General features: G+C 43.7%; 1 protein-coding gene and 1 long non-coding RNA gene across 2 annotated transcripts; both read right to left on the bottom strand.

Annotated features, from left to right (window-relative positions):
• Positions 1-3,762: 3,762 nt before the first annotated feature.
• LOC309356571 lies at positions 3,763-4,931 on the bottom strand. The gene is made up of 2 exons (XR_014162850.1): positions 4,815-4,931; positions 3,763-4,434 (listed from the first exon to the last, which is right to left on the bottom strand). It is a non-coding gene; the product is annotated as an uncharacterized lncRNA (long non-coding RNA).
• An 891-nt stretch (positions 4,932-5,822) lies between these two features.
• RPS15A (ribosomal protein S15a) lies at positions 5,823-13,627 on the bottom strand. The gene is made up of 5 exons (XM_081888106.1): positions 13,497-13,627; positions 11,177-11,314; positions 10,045-10,124; positions 6,639-6,724; positions 5,823-5,961 (listed from the first exon to the last, which is right to left on the bottom strand). Exons 2-5 carry the CDS (start codon positions 11,307-11,309, stop codon positions 5,868-5,870), a joined length of 393 nt encoding a protein of 130 aa, XP_081744232.1. The 5' UTR covers positions 11,310-11,314; positions 13,497-13,627; the 3' UTR covers positions 5,823-5,867.
• Between the last annotated feature and the right edge of the window lie 682 nt (positions 13,628-14,309).

The following is a 14,309-nucleotide window of genomic DNA, read 5'->3' as shown; positions in this document are numbered from 1 at the left end:
CTCCTGACATATGGTTGTCAAGCCTCTGCTTAAAGACCTCCAAAGAAGGAGACTCCACCACACTCCTTGGCAGCAAATTCCACTGTCGAACAGCTCTTACTGTCAGGAAGTTCTTCCTAATGTTTAGGTGGAATCTTCTTTCTTGTAGTTTGGATCCATTGCTTCGTGTCCGCTTCTCTGGAGCAGCAGAAAACAACCTTTCTCCCTCCTCTATGTGACATCCTTCTATCATATCACCCCTTAACCTCCTCTTCTCCAGGCTAAGCATGCCCAGCTCCCTTAGCCATTCCTCATAAGGCATCGTTTCCAGGCCTTTGACCATTTTGGTTGCCCTCCTCTGGACACGTTCCATTTGTCAGTGTCCTTCTTGAACTGTGGTGCCCAGAACTGGACACAGTACTCCAGGTGAGGTCTGACCAGAGCAGAATACAGTGGCACTATTACTTCCCTTGATCTAGATGCTATACTCCTATTGATGCAGCCCAGAATTGCATTGGCTTTTTTCTACTCTTCTTTTTCTACTCTTCTCCAGTGCATTTAGGGCAGCCAACCTAGTCGTGTCTCTTTCCACCCCACAAGAAAGACGAAGTGGTTGCTGGCCAGGGGATCCTTAGAAGTTTAGAGGAGGGAGCTCACTTCTTGCATATCTGCCATCTTACCAGAAACCCAGCTCCTTGCTCATGCTCATCTAACGCACTTGATGGCTGACTGGTGCAAGAGGGAGATGTTATAGAGGAGAGTCAGGTTTGAATCAAAGTGCCCAATCCAAAAAGTGTCTTGTGGCACCTTCAGAAGTACGAGATTAAGCTGAATAATAGTTGGTGCCCTTTCAGGCTGGTGGTCCAGAAGGCAGGGAGACCAAAATCAGCTGAATCCAAAGCCAGTAAGAAGAGCTGCCAACTAATTCTGTTTTTTTCTCCAGCCACCTACTGGATGAGTCGCTGAAATTCATGAGGACTCAAAAGATCAAAAAGTTGAAAAACCACCAGTTTTTCAAGTCAGGATCTGATAAAATGATCAGTGGCTTAAGCTCCCTCAAAATGCACTCAGGTGGTTTTTGCCTGTCTTCTCGATCATTTTTTTGGTAACTGTGATCCTATCCTGTGATTGTTGTTTTCAGTTGTTTTGGGGAATCCTCACCTACAGGTCAAATTTTTGGTGATTTTTTTTTCTAGAATCCTAGCTCACATACCACATTTTCAGTTATTTTTCAGGATCCTGACCTGCACATTATTTTTCAATCATTTTTAAAATCTTGACCCATGTGTCATATTTTTAGGTCATTGTTTCTCAAGCTACTTGATGTGGTGGACTGGCATTAAAAAAAAAAAAAAACACCAATGTGCCAGGGACTGGCGCCATATTTGGTCCCTGAAGCATCCCACCCGACCTGGGCTGTGGTGGAGTCTCCATGGACTGGCAGACAATGACACGTGGATCAGCCCTCATCTGCAAACAACTTTGATTTTCAGTCATTTTTGGGGATGCTGATCAGTATTTTGGTCATTCCAGTACAACTGAATAAAAATAAAAATAGCTGAATTTCAATATCCACGCTTGTTGAAATGCAGGAGAGGAAAATGCAAATCCATTTGGGTTTTAGATCCATTCCTCTACCATTTCCACCATTTGGAATAGGAGATAGCACATCTCCTTTTCCCTTTGTACTGTGTTTCAAAAAAGAAGCGTATTTGCTATTGCCAGTCCTCTGCTCCATCCAAAAGTACTCAGAAATAGCCATAGACTCGCTGCACCTAACTTGATGTCAATTTCCAAACCGTGCTCATTTGCAAGATAGCATTTTCAAGACATTTTTGATGCCAGCAATATTTGCATACTGCCTTTCCTTTGCTCGTTCCCGTGCCTTGCTTAAATGAGGAACAGAGGCGGAGATTAAACTGTGCCAAAGACAAAATGGAAATGCCAAACCTCATTTGAACTCCAGGGAAGGTTCCGTGTTTAGTTCTTAAAACTGCACAACCCTAAATAAGGGTGCATAATAGAGAGGCCTGGTGCGCTCTATGGGACTTGCTTCTGAGCAGAAGGCACATATTAACTCATTTGTTTTCCATTTTATCCATTTTCAACACAAGAATTCCATGAGGAAGTATGGCACACCAGTCCTATTACAGATGCAAGCATGAAGAAAACTTGTATTATGGGCCATATGTCTTCAGTCACCAGTAATTTAACAGCCATGAGTTCAATTAAGAGAACGATTTTAAAGGAGAGGGGGAACAGACAGGGATTTCCTGTAATAGGTACAGAATCCAGGGCAAATGTGTGAACTCTTTCAGGGTAAATACTTTGGTGAATGATTTATCTCTCTGGACAAGTCTAATCAAAATGGAGTAGAGCCATGTAATTAAAAGCTCACATGAAGTATATATTTGAGAAAGGAAATTTATTAGTGATTCAGTGTAAGGACAGGAAAATTAGTCTGTCATTTTTGAATGTGTGCACCCATAAACTGCCTCCTCCCGTTTCCAGATTAATCTGAGAATATATTTTCGTTCAATTGTGCACTTAAATAGCTTATTCCCTCCTCCCTTCCAAACCATTTTCCTTGTGGGTCATGCACGGAAGGTTGGGACCAAGCAACAAACATCTTCTCCCAAAGATGTCCCACAAGGCAGCATGGAGATTTTTCCTTAGGGTTTACTGCTGAAGGCTTTCTCACAAATCAGTACAGCTTTAAGGCAGCAGAGCTTTAGGATCAGTGTTTACTTCTCCTTCTTCTTCCCAGGTTGACAAAGCCCCATCTGCCCCTCACTTCCTTCTACAGCATGTGCAGAAACTGCCTTTTTGACCGTTGGATCCACCATTCGTCTCATCTGCTCAATCCATCGGAGTGTCTTCACATGCAGGGGAAGTCCCTAACTCATGGAAGGACTGCGACCCATCGGCTACCCTCACCTGGTTTAGCCATCCATTTGAAGCTGTTTTGTGGTCCGTGGCTGCTGTCACACGCTGACAGCTTCAAGGAGCTACAGTTGCTCTAAACTGCAGTAGTATTCTTCTGCTCAGGTCCATCTTGTGAGTTTCCTACACAGGTTGGCCATTGCAGCAACAGGATGCTGGAGTAAATGGGCCATTGGCCTCTTCCAGCAGGTCTCTTCTTATGTTAACATTTCAGTTTTGATAGCCTCTCTGCCCTCCCAGTAACGAAGGCAGTACTAATAAGCATCTCTTATAAAACTGATATCAATTGCCTTCTAAGTGACGCACATACTACAATAAAATGCTTCAGCGAAGTGCAAAACGCAGAATTAAAACCATAAAAGGCTTTGTGCATCTGATGGACTGGGCCCTAGTTCCCAAATGACTGCACCATAATCCATTTGTTCACTCTTTAAGATGGAACTCTGTTTTTTTTGCTCCTAGATGCAAAGCGAGAAATTCTGGAGGATAATCAGTTGGGGTTTTTTTAGGAGTCAGAGAGAGAATGGGACCAGGAGGATGGGCAGCCAGCCAGAGGCTTTCCAAAAGCTTGAAGACACAAGGGCAAGAAGATACTCTGAAGGTAGCGGGCTGCATTCCAACATAGGAGAGGCAGAGGGAGTGTGATAAGGAACAATAATAGGCATGACTGGCAACTCTACTGTAAAATTGGCCAACCACACAATTCTTTCCATATTCATTAGAGGCGGATAAACATGAAGTCCTGTGATATGGATGCATCAATTGAATGAGATCTGGGAGTCCTTGGCTGGCCAACAAAATCCAACCCTTTTTAAAAATGGGCACAAATGGGGAAAAGGGTGGAGGATGACTCCAGTTTACCAACGTTCTGCAAGCACACAGTGTCTTCACTGCTGATCATGCATATATAAAATAAGGCTCCCTGCAAAACGGGAAGCTGCAAATGTCCAAAGCGAAGAAAAGGCTAGTTGTCTGAATGGCTGTCAGCTATTCAGAAAACCCCTATAGGATTACTTTTTAAGACTTAATGAATTTGCCTCTATACAACACAAAGGGGTGATTTGCTTAATTTCACTATCCACAACACAGAGCTTCCAAAGTTACTGATTAGCGAGAGTGCATCCACCCTAAATGGAGCAAAGCATTCACTGTGGCAGCCACTAAACTGGAGAAACTCTCCTGCTCTTTTAAACAGCTGATTTCTTATTTAAAATATATTAAGTTCCTTATTTAAATTCTTTTACCCGTTTTGAAACTTTTGTAAGCATGAACAGGGAATTTTAAGCATCTCTCCCACTATCTGAGGGTGGAAGGAAAATATGCATAAGCCCCAAGATTCACATATGCAACCCCATAAACCTATAATCTGCACAACAGGTCACTGTGTGAACTGCTCTCAAGGTATGTGCTTCTCATTACTTTAGCCTGTCTGTCCTGTCCTTTAGACATCTGGTCAAAGCACTAATCTTTTGAGCACTGCATTAATGCCAATGACTACAGGTCCATACAGACCTGTAGAAGGGACACGGGTGGCGCTGTGGGTAAAACCTCAGCGCCTAGGACTTGCTGATTGCATGGTCGGCGGTTTGAATCCCCGCAGCGGGGTGCACTCCCGTCGTTCGGTTCCAGCGCCTGCCAACCCAGCAGTTCAAAAGCACCCCCGGGTGCAAGTAGATAAATAGAGACTGCTTACCAGCGGGAAGGTAAACGGTGTTCCGTGTGCTGCGCTGGCTCGCCAGAGGCAGCTTGTCACGCTGGCCACGTGACCCGGGAGTGTCTGCGGACAGCGCTGGCTCCCGGCCTATAGAGTGAGATGAGCGCACAACCCTAGAGTCTGTCAAGACTGGCCCATACGGGCAGGGGTACCTTTACCTTTACAGGTCCATACAGACAACTATTTGCCAGTGTGCACATAAGCAATTGCTCAGCATACAATACTGACTGCTGATGTGTTTCTATGCTCCACTCCTTACTAGTAAGGTCCTGCTCTCTTGTAACTGCTGTTGATGGATTAAAAAGAGAGAATAAGAGTTTGGATTTGATATCCCGCTTTATCACTACCCGAAGGAGTCTCAAAGCGGCTAACATTCTCCTTTCCCTTCCTTCCCCACAACCAACACTCCGTGAGGTGAGTGGGGCTGAGAGATTTCAGAGAAGTGTGACTGGCCCAAGGTCACCCAACAGCTGCATGTAGAGGCGACGCGAACCCGGTTCCCCAGATTACGAATCTATCGCTCTTAACCACTACACCACACTGGCTCTCTTAAGACCAGCAACTGCCTCAAATTTATAGAAATCAAGTCTCACACTTTCTTCTGCATTGTAGATTACTTTTCTGTTAATTTCTGGTGCATAGATATACGTGTGCATAGACATATGCGTTCAGTTTATCGTACAGTGGTGCCTCGCAAGACGAAATTAATCCGTTCCGTGAGGCTCTTCGTAAAGCGGTTTTTTCGTCTTGCGAAGCAAGCCCATTGACAGCTTAGCAGATTAGCGCTACAGCTGTCAAGCGGCTTCCAGCGATCAGCTGTTAAGCGGCTTATTAGCGGAACAGCTGATAAGCGGCTTAGCGGCTTAAAAAAAGGAAGAAAAAAGCGGGAAAAAACCCGCAGGGGGATGCAAGATTTTTTTCGTCTTGCGAAGCAACCCCATTAGGGGAATTCGTTTTACGAAGCGCCTCCAAAACGGAAAACCCTTTCGTCTAACGGGTTTTCCGTCTTGCGAGGCGTTCGTCTTGCAGGGCACCACTGTATATAAAGCAGCACAATCGAGAAGATAACCTGAGCCAGCAAAGGTACCCGCACCTGAGGCTGTTGCTCACTTTACACAACAATTACCTGAATAGCATTATATACTAGGGCAATGGAACAAGGATTGACTTTAACATGCACGCCGAAAAGAGTCTATTTGAACAATTTATTAGTTTGCCTCTTTTTACAAGTTTAGAAAAAGAATCCCAGGATTTTTCCTCCTGTGTGTTTTCGCCTAGCTTCCTCGTGGTCCATGATGCCAGCTGAAGTTGTCAGCACAATGTACCTATTAAAAGGGTGAGGAAAATACCCGTTATGCTTTATGCTTGATTTCTTACCCATTTGCAAAAGCAGAAAGAAGAATTTAACCTCATCTTTAGAAAAATGTATTACCACAAAAACTAAATGCAAAACTGCTTAACACATATACAGATTAGATTCTTATGGGATCATTGCCATACTGGTTTGAATCCAGCTTGATTATTGTGCATGCAAAACAACTTACATAAGCACCAAGGAACTTGTCCTCCCTCTTTCCTAACAACAAATCTGCTCCAGAAAGTTAGGGGGAACTCCCAGAGCTGCTATGGGGGAGATGAGTGAGGGGAACCTTGCACAATTAGTTGCATACAACCCAGTGATCATAGCTATCAACTTTCCCCCCTTTTCTTGCGAGGAATCCTATTTGGAATAAGGGAATTTCCCTTAAAAAAGGGAAACGTTGACAGCTATGCACTGATTCTACAGAAAGCAAAGCTAATGTGCCAGAGTTAGCAGGTTAAGTGCTAGTAGTAGTTCTGGCTTTTGATCCAAAATTATGAATAGATGCAATGCTTTTCGGCATGCGCTTATCTTACAATATGAATCTAGCACCAAGGAGCAATAGCTAAGGTAAAACTCACAGCAATGAAGCAGCCCTAATCACAAACTTTGGCAATCCAGTTCTACACAGCTGATACTTACCCAAACTGACGTGAAGGTAGCAGGTTGTTCTGCCACTTTTCCAAATCCTTCAGTTGGACATCAAATCTGGGGCTGATCACACCACACTATCAAGCCAAACAAAGGAGAAAAGACTTAACCATCTTTCTAATGTATTACTTGCAAAGTCCAGAAGTCATTGAACTGAAGGATGTGGCATTAAAGTATTTTCAATAAATTTGATAGATGGAACACAGCTGTGCTACCCAATTCAACAGGAAGTGGAACCAGGGAAAAGTGCCTGGGAACAACAAGAAATGTTTGTGGGTTCAGGGGCTGTGATTTATAGCCAGTTCATACAATCCTGAACAGGATCCAGATGACACTGTCAGTTAGGCACAGGATGAAACCATTTTGCTTGAGTTAAGAAGTGCCTGAATGGGAGACAAACTGGGAACCCAGCCTAGAACACATCTGAGTTACATGAAGGAAGGCAGCATAGAAATGGACTAGATGGCCGAGGGGCGATGGTGGCAAGAGAGGCTCTTCTCTGTGGTGGCCCCCAGCTAGTGAAATGACCTCCCTTCTGAAGCCCATATTCTGCCATCACTGAATATTATCATCACCATCATCCTCATCATCAATTAAATTTATATATCGCCCTATACCTGAAGGTCTCAGGACGGTTCACAGAACAATGCATTTTGATAATAAGTTGAGACACATTTCTTTACCTAGGTCTTTGGATGAGTGCGTATTTTCCCTCCTTCTACTCTGCTGTGTGCTACAGTTCTGTGCTCCTTTTGTTATTCTGATAACTGGGTTTTATTTTACAATTTTAATTACACACTGTTTTTAATTGTTATATTTTGCAGCCCACCCAGTGACCATTTGGCGAAGGGTGGGCTATAAATACAGATAACAAAATAAATAAATTGAAGTGCTGCCTCACACCAACGTACAGGAGTTGAACAAGCACATGTCAAATGCAAACACTGGCTTTGTCACAAGCCGCAGGGCACAACAGAAACCTTGGCATTATGCTGCTTTGACAGGGCTGACAGAAATGCCAGCATTTCTGCCAAGAGGCAGAAGTGCATGCCAGTCTTCAACTACACTAGGGTTGCGTATTATATGCAAATTGCCTTCTGTGGAGTGTGACAAGCAACTAGCCTTCTTCCCAACTTTTGAAGCAGCAGAGATGGGCGAGGATTGTCCCAGCAGCTAAGAAGTGATTTTGCCTCCTCCCCGTTGCCAAATTTGAGGAGGATGGAAGGGAGATGTTTGGCTGCTGTACTAGCAGCAAGGGCCAGACAGCCGCATCCTATGAGGCTTAGTTTGGTCAGAATAGAGTACAGTGGTACCTCAGGTTACAAACACTTTGGATTACAAACGCTTCGGGTTACAAACTCTGCTAACATGGCAGTAGTACCTCAGGTTGAGAACTCTGTCCCAAGATGAAAACGGAAATTGCGCACTAGCAGCGCAGCAGGCCCTGTGAGCTTCAGGTTAAGAACAGTTTCGGGTTAAGAATGGACCTCCGGAATGAATTAAGTTCGTAACCCGAGGTACCACTGTATACACTTCCAGAGTTAACACTAAATACATTACTTATGGTAAATGAGCCACCATAGCCACTAGAGGACTATGAAAATTTGTTTCCCAGGCTTTTTCTACTTGTCTACCTGTGTACTATCTGAAACCAGAGGGGCGCATTGGTTGCCAGATGTGAATATTATCATTATTTTCAGCTCTCCTGCACCACTATAGCTTTCCACTTGATTACTGAAGTAGTGTTGTGCTTGCTTAAGGACCAACTGACAAGTCACAAAAATTGTGCGCTTTTGAGTTCTGTGGGACCAAATTCTTCCTCTGACAAGATGTTAAAGGAAGCAAAAAAGGAGAAGGTGGGAAGAGGAAAATGTTGCCGGCCATTTCTGCTTTATTTTGCCTATTTTGTGATTTTCAGTTGGTCCCAATGAAGGTCTTGTGAATTTTCTAAATGAAGTCAAACAGCTACTGCCATTTTTCTTATTACTTCTAATAAGAAATTTAGCCATTTTTCTTATTACTTCTAATAAGAAATTTGAAATCATTTATTTCAACAGGAAAGAAGACAGGCTCTGGAGGCCTCAAAAGCACACACACAATTTTGTGATATTCTGTTCCAACCATGGTTTTGTAATGTCTCCTATGAGCCAGCACAGCTAACTTAAACTTTTCAGTAAGAAATGATTCAGAACTTGGGTATGAATAGTTATATAGTTTCATCCTGAATTTGTAATATCAGCCTGTAACTGTAACAATCAAGTCAAATATTTTGAACACAAAGAAAGAAAAAACATGTTTGGAAAACTATCACAATACTCTTTTAAGAGTATAATAATATATACAGCCCTGTAACAATACTCTTAAAACTTGCAATATGCAGAACACAACACACACATTTAAAATGTGGTATCTAAAAGTGGCATGGAGAAGAAAATATAAATACAACCCATTTCAAAGGTGCAGCTGTAAGATGCTATGCCCTAACAGATCTGAATATATCAGTTTAGCAGCTATTTTCAGTTCTAGGCCTATTAACATTTGACCAAGCAGTCACAATACTAGGTAAAAAGAAGAAAATAAACTCCAATCTCAGGAAAAACTAAAAACTGAGAAAATAAAAGCCCAAGAATCATGTGAATGCATCAATGCACATCTCAATTCAATAACGTAAAAATCAAGTTAGAAACAAAATTGTACAAATAGTAAAATAAGAATCTGCCTTATCAGATGTCTGGGTTCAAGGAGTACAAAAGTCCCTTCACTGACTAGCACCAGCTCTCTAGAGTTTCAGGCAAGGAGCCCTTGCCAACTGCACCCAGAGATGCCAGAAAGTGAACCAGGAACCATAGGTTGATCGGAAGAGGCCTCCCAAGACTGATTTCAAAGAGGTCAAGGAAAAAGAAGAGGATCCATTGATGACAGGCGCTTAGGTGGCACCCTAAAGGCTGTTCTTCAAAGGTTTTTAAGACAAGCAATATAGATGTCTTCCGATTTGCCAGTTTTAAGGCACAATGTTGTCAACTCAAGTGAACCAGACAGTGGCTGTTGTAGGACCAGAGGACCTTGAAATGATATCCTTAAAACCTCCAGGATTCACAGCTGCTTCTTTTCAAGCCATTCCCATCAAGGACCTCTTGAAGCCATTTGCTTATAATAAAAGTTCCCATTTGGTCAGGCACACAATTATATGAACAAAACATACAGTGTTGTCTGAACTGGCCCTAGGGCTAAAGGAAATTTTGCCTAAATACATAACACACCTTCCATTTATTCTAACCCACAAAGGGTGAATTTTCCTGTGAAGTGAGATGAATTTAGATGCACCCAGCAAGTGTATCTTCCAAGATGCAATTCTGGCATTAGGTCCAGTGGGGCTTAAATGGAAGTCAGGTCCTACCTTGTTGAGTCTGCCTGTGAGATTAACGACAATCTTCCCAGCTCTGTGATCGTCAATGATCTCAAATTCACCTATGTAACCTGTGAACCAAAGAAAAGCACTCAGCATATTCAAGCCTTTGCACCATTGAAATAGAAATAAAGCAACCCATTCCTCCCCGTTAACTGAACTGCTTGACTATGAGGGTGGGATATATGAGCCAGTGTGGCATAGCAGATACTATTTGACTAGAACTAGGAATGCAGGGATTCAAATCCTTGCTGTGCCATGGAGACTTGGCTTGCATTTGGCAAGTTACTATTCCACACAGCCTGTGGCATTCGAAGTGATTCAATTTGCAAAAACAAAACTGGAAGCCATTTTATAAAATCGAATACTGCATGTTAATACAAGGATGACCATAGGTTTTTCAGGCTATTGTGCACGCTATCATATATATCAGCATACTTCGCTATTTCATTTAGTACAGTGATACCTCGCGTTACATACTTAATCTGTTCCGGGGGTCCGTTCATAACAGGAAACTGCTCATAACATGAGGCGCACTTTCTTTAATGGTACCTCCCGCTGCTGCCGCGCCGCCGGAGCGCAACTTCCGCTCACATCCCGGAGCAAAGGTCACAACAAGGGGCATCTACTTCTGGGTCAGGGGAGTGCATAACCCACAGTATTAGTAAAGGGGATGGTACGTAACATGAGGTACCACTGTATTGCTGCTTGTTTTGTTTTACAAAGTATGTACATCTAAGGACAGTGCCTTCTTGGCTAAACAATCAACTGATGATGAGAACAAAAATGGATGGTCCCTGAACCCTTTGGAGGAAGGGCGAAGCACAGGTGTGATAAATAATTTAAAATACAACTTGCACTGTACCATCTGAAGGAGCAAGTTACTTGGCTTATGGTGAGCTGACCATTTTCACTGCCCCCAACCCCAAGTACGCTGCTTCAACCACAGTCATCTTCAAACAGAACTTTTAAGTAATTAAGCCCAGTTTCAACCTATACCCACATCTAACTTTGAATATAATATATTCACTGGCAGCTTTCCCAGCCAAGGTGATATCGGAGTTTCAAAGGCCAAAAAGCTGAATCTTTCCTGGACTGTTTTACATATATTCTGGGGACTTACCATGCTTCATCATCACGGTTAAGAACCGGACAATAACTTTCGAGCATGGTCTGATGAGCACTTGACGTTTTCCACGCTTCTCAGCATTGTTGATGCTTTTTAGAGCATCTGCCAGAACGTTCATGCGCACCATGATGCCTGCATGGATAAAATACACAAATTTAAATGATAAGCCCAATTGCTAACATGTATCAGTTTTCTTTCTTCAAATGGTGGCTCACTGGATTGCGTCGGGATGTTGGAAGCAGCACAAAACATAGGGAGCTAATTAAAAGAGTAATCAAAACACGCTTTCTAAACAAATGGCATGTATTATCTGCTGTTACGATGTGGCCACTCCAATTGCAAATAAATTGTTTAGTTCACTAGCCAGCTAAAGCTACAAGCTTTCATTCCTAAAACAAAGCAAGTTAAGAGCAATTTTGCTCTTAAGTTTTGGATAAGGGTAGTAAGTTGATATAATAGCCTCAGTAACTGCCTACAGAAGGGGTGACTGTCACAATGAATAAACTGTCTTTAGTAAGTACTGAATTGCAAGGGCACTACATTGTGTGTATTTCCAGAAAAAAATAACTGCAACTGTTGACTTCTTTTCAAAGAGCTCTAACAACCCTAAATTATAAAAAAGCTTAGATTCAGCGCAGCCTTGCAAACAAGTTCACAAGGTACTAAGCTCAAATGCTTACACAGTTACATCTGGTACAGTAAAGGTTTAAACACAAAAAGGATTAATTGCCTCCAATTCATAAGAACTGCCCAGGTTGGATGCTCTGAAGGCTATTCTTACTTAGGAGTTGCAATCAGGAGAGTATTTGCCCAGTGCTGTTCATACACACATGCCCCCCCAGTGCAGCACACACAAACACTTCAAAATTTAAGAGCTGCTTATGCATGAAACAAGATGGTTTTGGGAGACTGTAATAGCTTTTTGTGTGCAATTATCAGGCACTCATTGGGACTACATTAAGCTACCCTGCATCAAGACACAGAGACTAGATTGGGGATATATTCAAAGTCTGTGTTGTCTTTCTTTTTTAAGTCACATTTCCCCCCTAGAAAGACCTTTAACAGATTATGTAGTTGCCATGACTAGATGGGGGTGAAGAGGAGAGTCCCATTGTACTCAAAGGGACACATATATTATACTTTGTATTTTCAGAAAAGAAGTCTTATACTGTCTCTGGGGTTCTAGTCCAAGCAAAGCCCTGAAGAATTATATTCCTTAGCCAGAAAAACACACACATTGCCAGGATTCCTTAATTTGAGTTAAAACAATATCATATTTTGACACCTTGAACAAAGTCATATATTCATGTTAAGGACAAGGAGCAACAATGTTCAGGGACACTATTGAATGCCAGTTGCTGGGGAGTCAAAGGCCCATTACCCTCAAAACCTGCTTGTGACCATCCCAGAAGCATCTCTGGGAAACAGGACACTGAACTTCACAACTTTGGTGTGATCAAGCAAGCCTTCCCATCGTTTTTACAGCTGCAGACCCACACAGCAACTCTTTGAATTATTAACACAGCACGCAGCTCTGATGTATTTGCAGTAAGACTGCCACAAGAGATGGGCTTTTGTGTCGTCGTCCCCACACCACTTACAAGTTTTAACACTAGCTCGTGAGTGCAATACTTTCCCGAAGCCAACGATCCCCCAAAGTAAAGAGTTCTATTGTAAGCACTTGGTAAGGCAAACTACCCGCTCCAGGAACTGGGATGCATGAGAAGCTGAGGGCCCCAAACTTTGCTGCCCCAGTGAAGCATCCAGCGACCCCGGGATGTTAAGGGGCGACCCGGAGCTGAATGCCACCCATGTCGGTCTTCTGTATAGCAGCAGCCTGCAAGCCACCCCCGCCCAAGCTGGTGCAGGCGCCCATGTCTCGCGAGGACCTAACATGCAACCACATGAGGCACATGGAAGCTCCACTACGTGCCCTGGGGCTTACACGCATGTAAAGTAAGTTGCAGCCCGAACGCGTGAACACGCAGCCATGCCCGGCGTTCTTCGTCCAGCAAGGCACCTTCTGCCTGCCCGCTGGTCAAGGCCTCCCCGGTCAGGCACAGCCCGCCAGCCCAGCCCTTCCTTCACTCAAAGCCCCAGACCAAGGCATTCCTCTCCCAACCGCTCTCCCACCCCCCGCTCCGTTTAGGCGGCCGCCGCGAGGCCCAGGAGAAGCGCGATCATCTCCAAATAAGCTGCGCAGGTCGAGCGGAGCCCCAGCTTCCAGGAACCGGGTCGACAGCGGCCCAAGGAGACAGGATGGGTTCGATATACGACGGATGCCACCCAGGAACGGCCATCGCCCGCTACTCACCAGTGCAGCAATATGGCGGAAAAAGGAAGGCGGCCGAGCGAGCGCGGGGTGTTATGGGAAATCGAGGCGGCAGGATAACAAGGAAGTGGTGGGGTTTCTCTCGCGAGATTACATTGTTCCCGGGTTAAAATGCCTCGGGGAGATTTCCGCTCAGCCAGTGCTCGTCAACGGCTTCGCTTTGGACCGTAGAGAACAAAATGTAGAGATACCTTGTGTTAAGGCTGAATCGACACACAGGGCTCAATTTTCTGATCTTTTAGGATGCGATCTTCTGCGTACTCATTTGGGAGCAAACCTGTTGAAATCACTGGGACGTGGCTTTGAGTCCATAGCTGCAGTGCTCAGAATGTCTTTGAGCTGATATTTCCTGGATTTTTAAATTTTTTTGGCAGCAGCTTCTCCACTCAGAAACAGAAAGAATGCGCACACCTATGCATGTCATATTTAAGGGGATTCTTAAAAATAAAATTTTGGAAGCAGAAAACATTTTAAAGTGGAACATGTCTGCATGCAAGTCAATGAAGCGCAAGGCTTCTGTGTTCAATTGACCGCTGGATTCAGGCTTGATCTCTCGCTAATTTTTACATAGGAGATTATATGAGTTAGAAAGAGAACTTCCGCCAAGATTTCTCAACGGAAGCTACCCGGAAGTTACCGACACTACATTTTCCTATCTCTATGGCCTAAAGGCAAGGCGTCTTCAAACAGCTCGGCCCTTTCGGTTGTGGTATCCAGTAGCAACCAAGAACGCTTCCGGAAAAGGGGCGGGGCCAGGCGACGGTTTTGTAAATGCTCAGCCTGTTTCTGTCACTG

The sequence above is a fragment of the Podarcis melisellensis genome (assembly GCF_964234715.1).
Source record: "Podarcis melisellensis genome assembly, chromosome: 14".
Taxonomy (NCBI): Eukaryota; Metazoa; Chordata; class Lepidosauria; order Squamata; family Lacertidae; genus Podarcis; species Podarcis melisellensis.
Note: the sequence above shows the minus strand (reverse complement) of the source record. Positions and strands in the feature narration are given on the sequence as shown.

Bases quoted from the DNA above. Each gene is read 5' to 3' on its own strand.
- RPS15A (XM_081888106.1), bottom strand. From the start codon at position 11,309: ATGGTGCGCATGAACGTTCTGGCAGATGCTCTAAAAAGCATCAACAAT. The intron at 6,725-10,044 runs GTAGGACCTGAC...TTGGCTTGATAG, and splicing joins TCACAGGCAGACTCAACAAG to TGTGGTGTGATCAGCCCCAG. The intron at 5,962-6,638 runs GTAAGTATCAGC...CCCTTTTAATAG, and splicing joins CTACCTTCACGTCAGTTTGG to GTACATTGTGCTGACAACTT.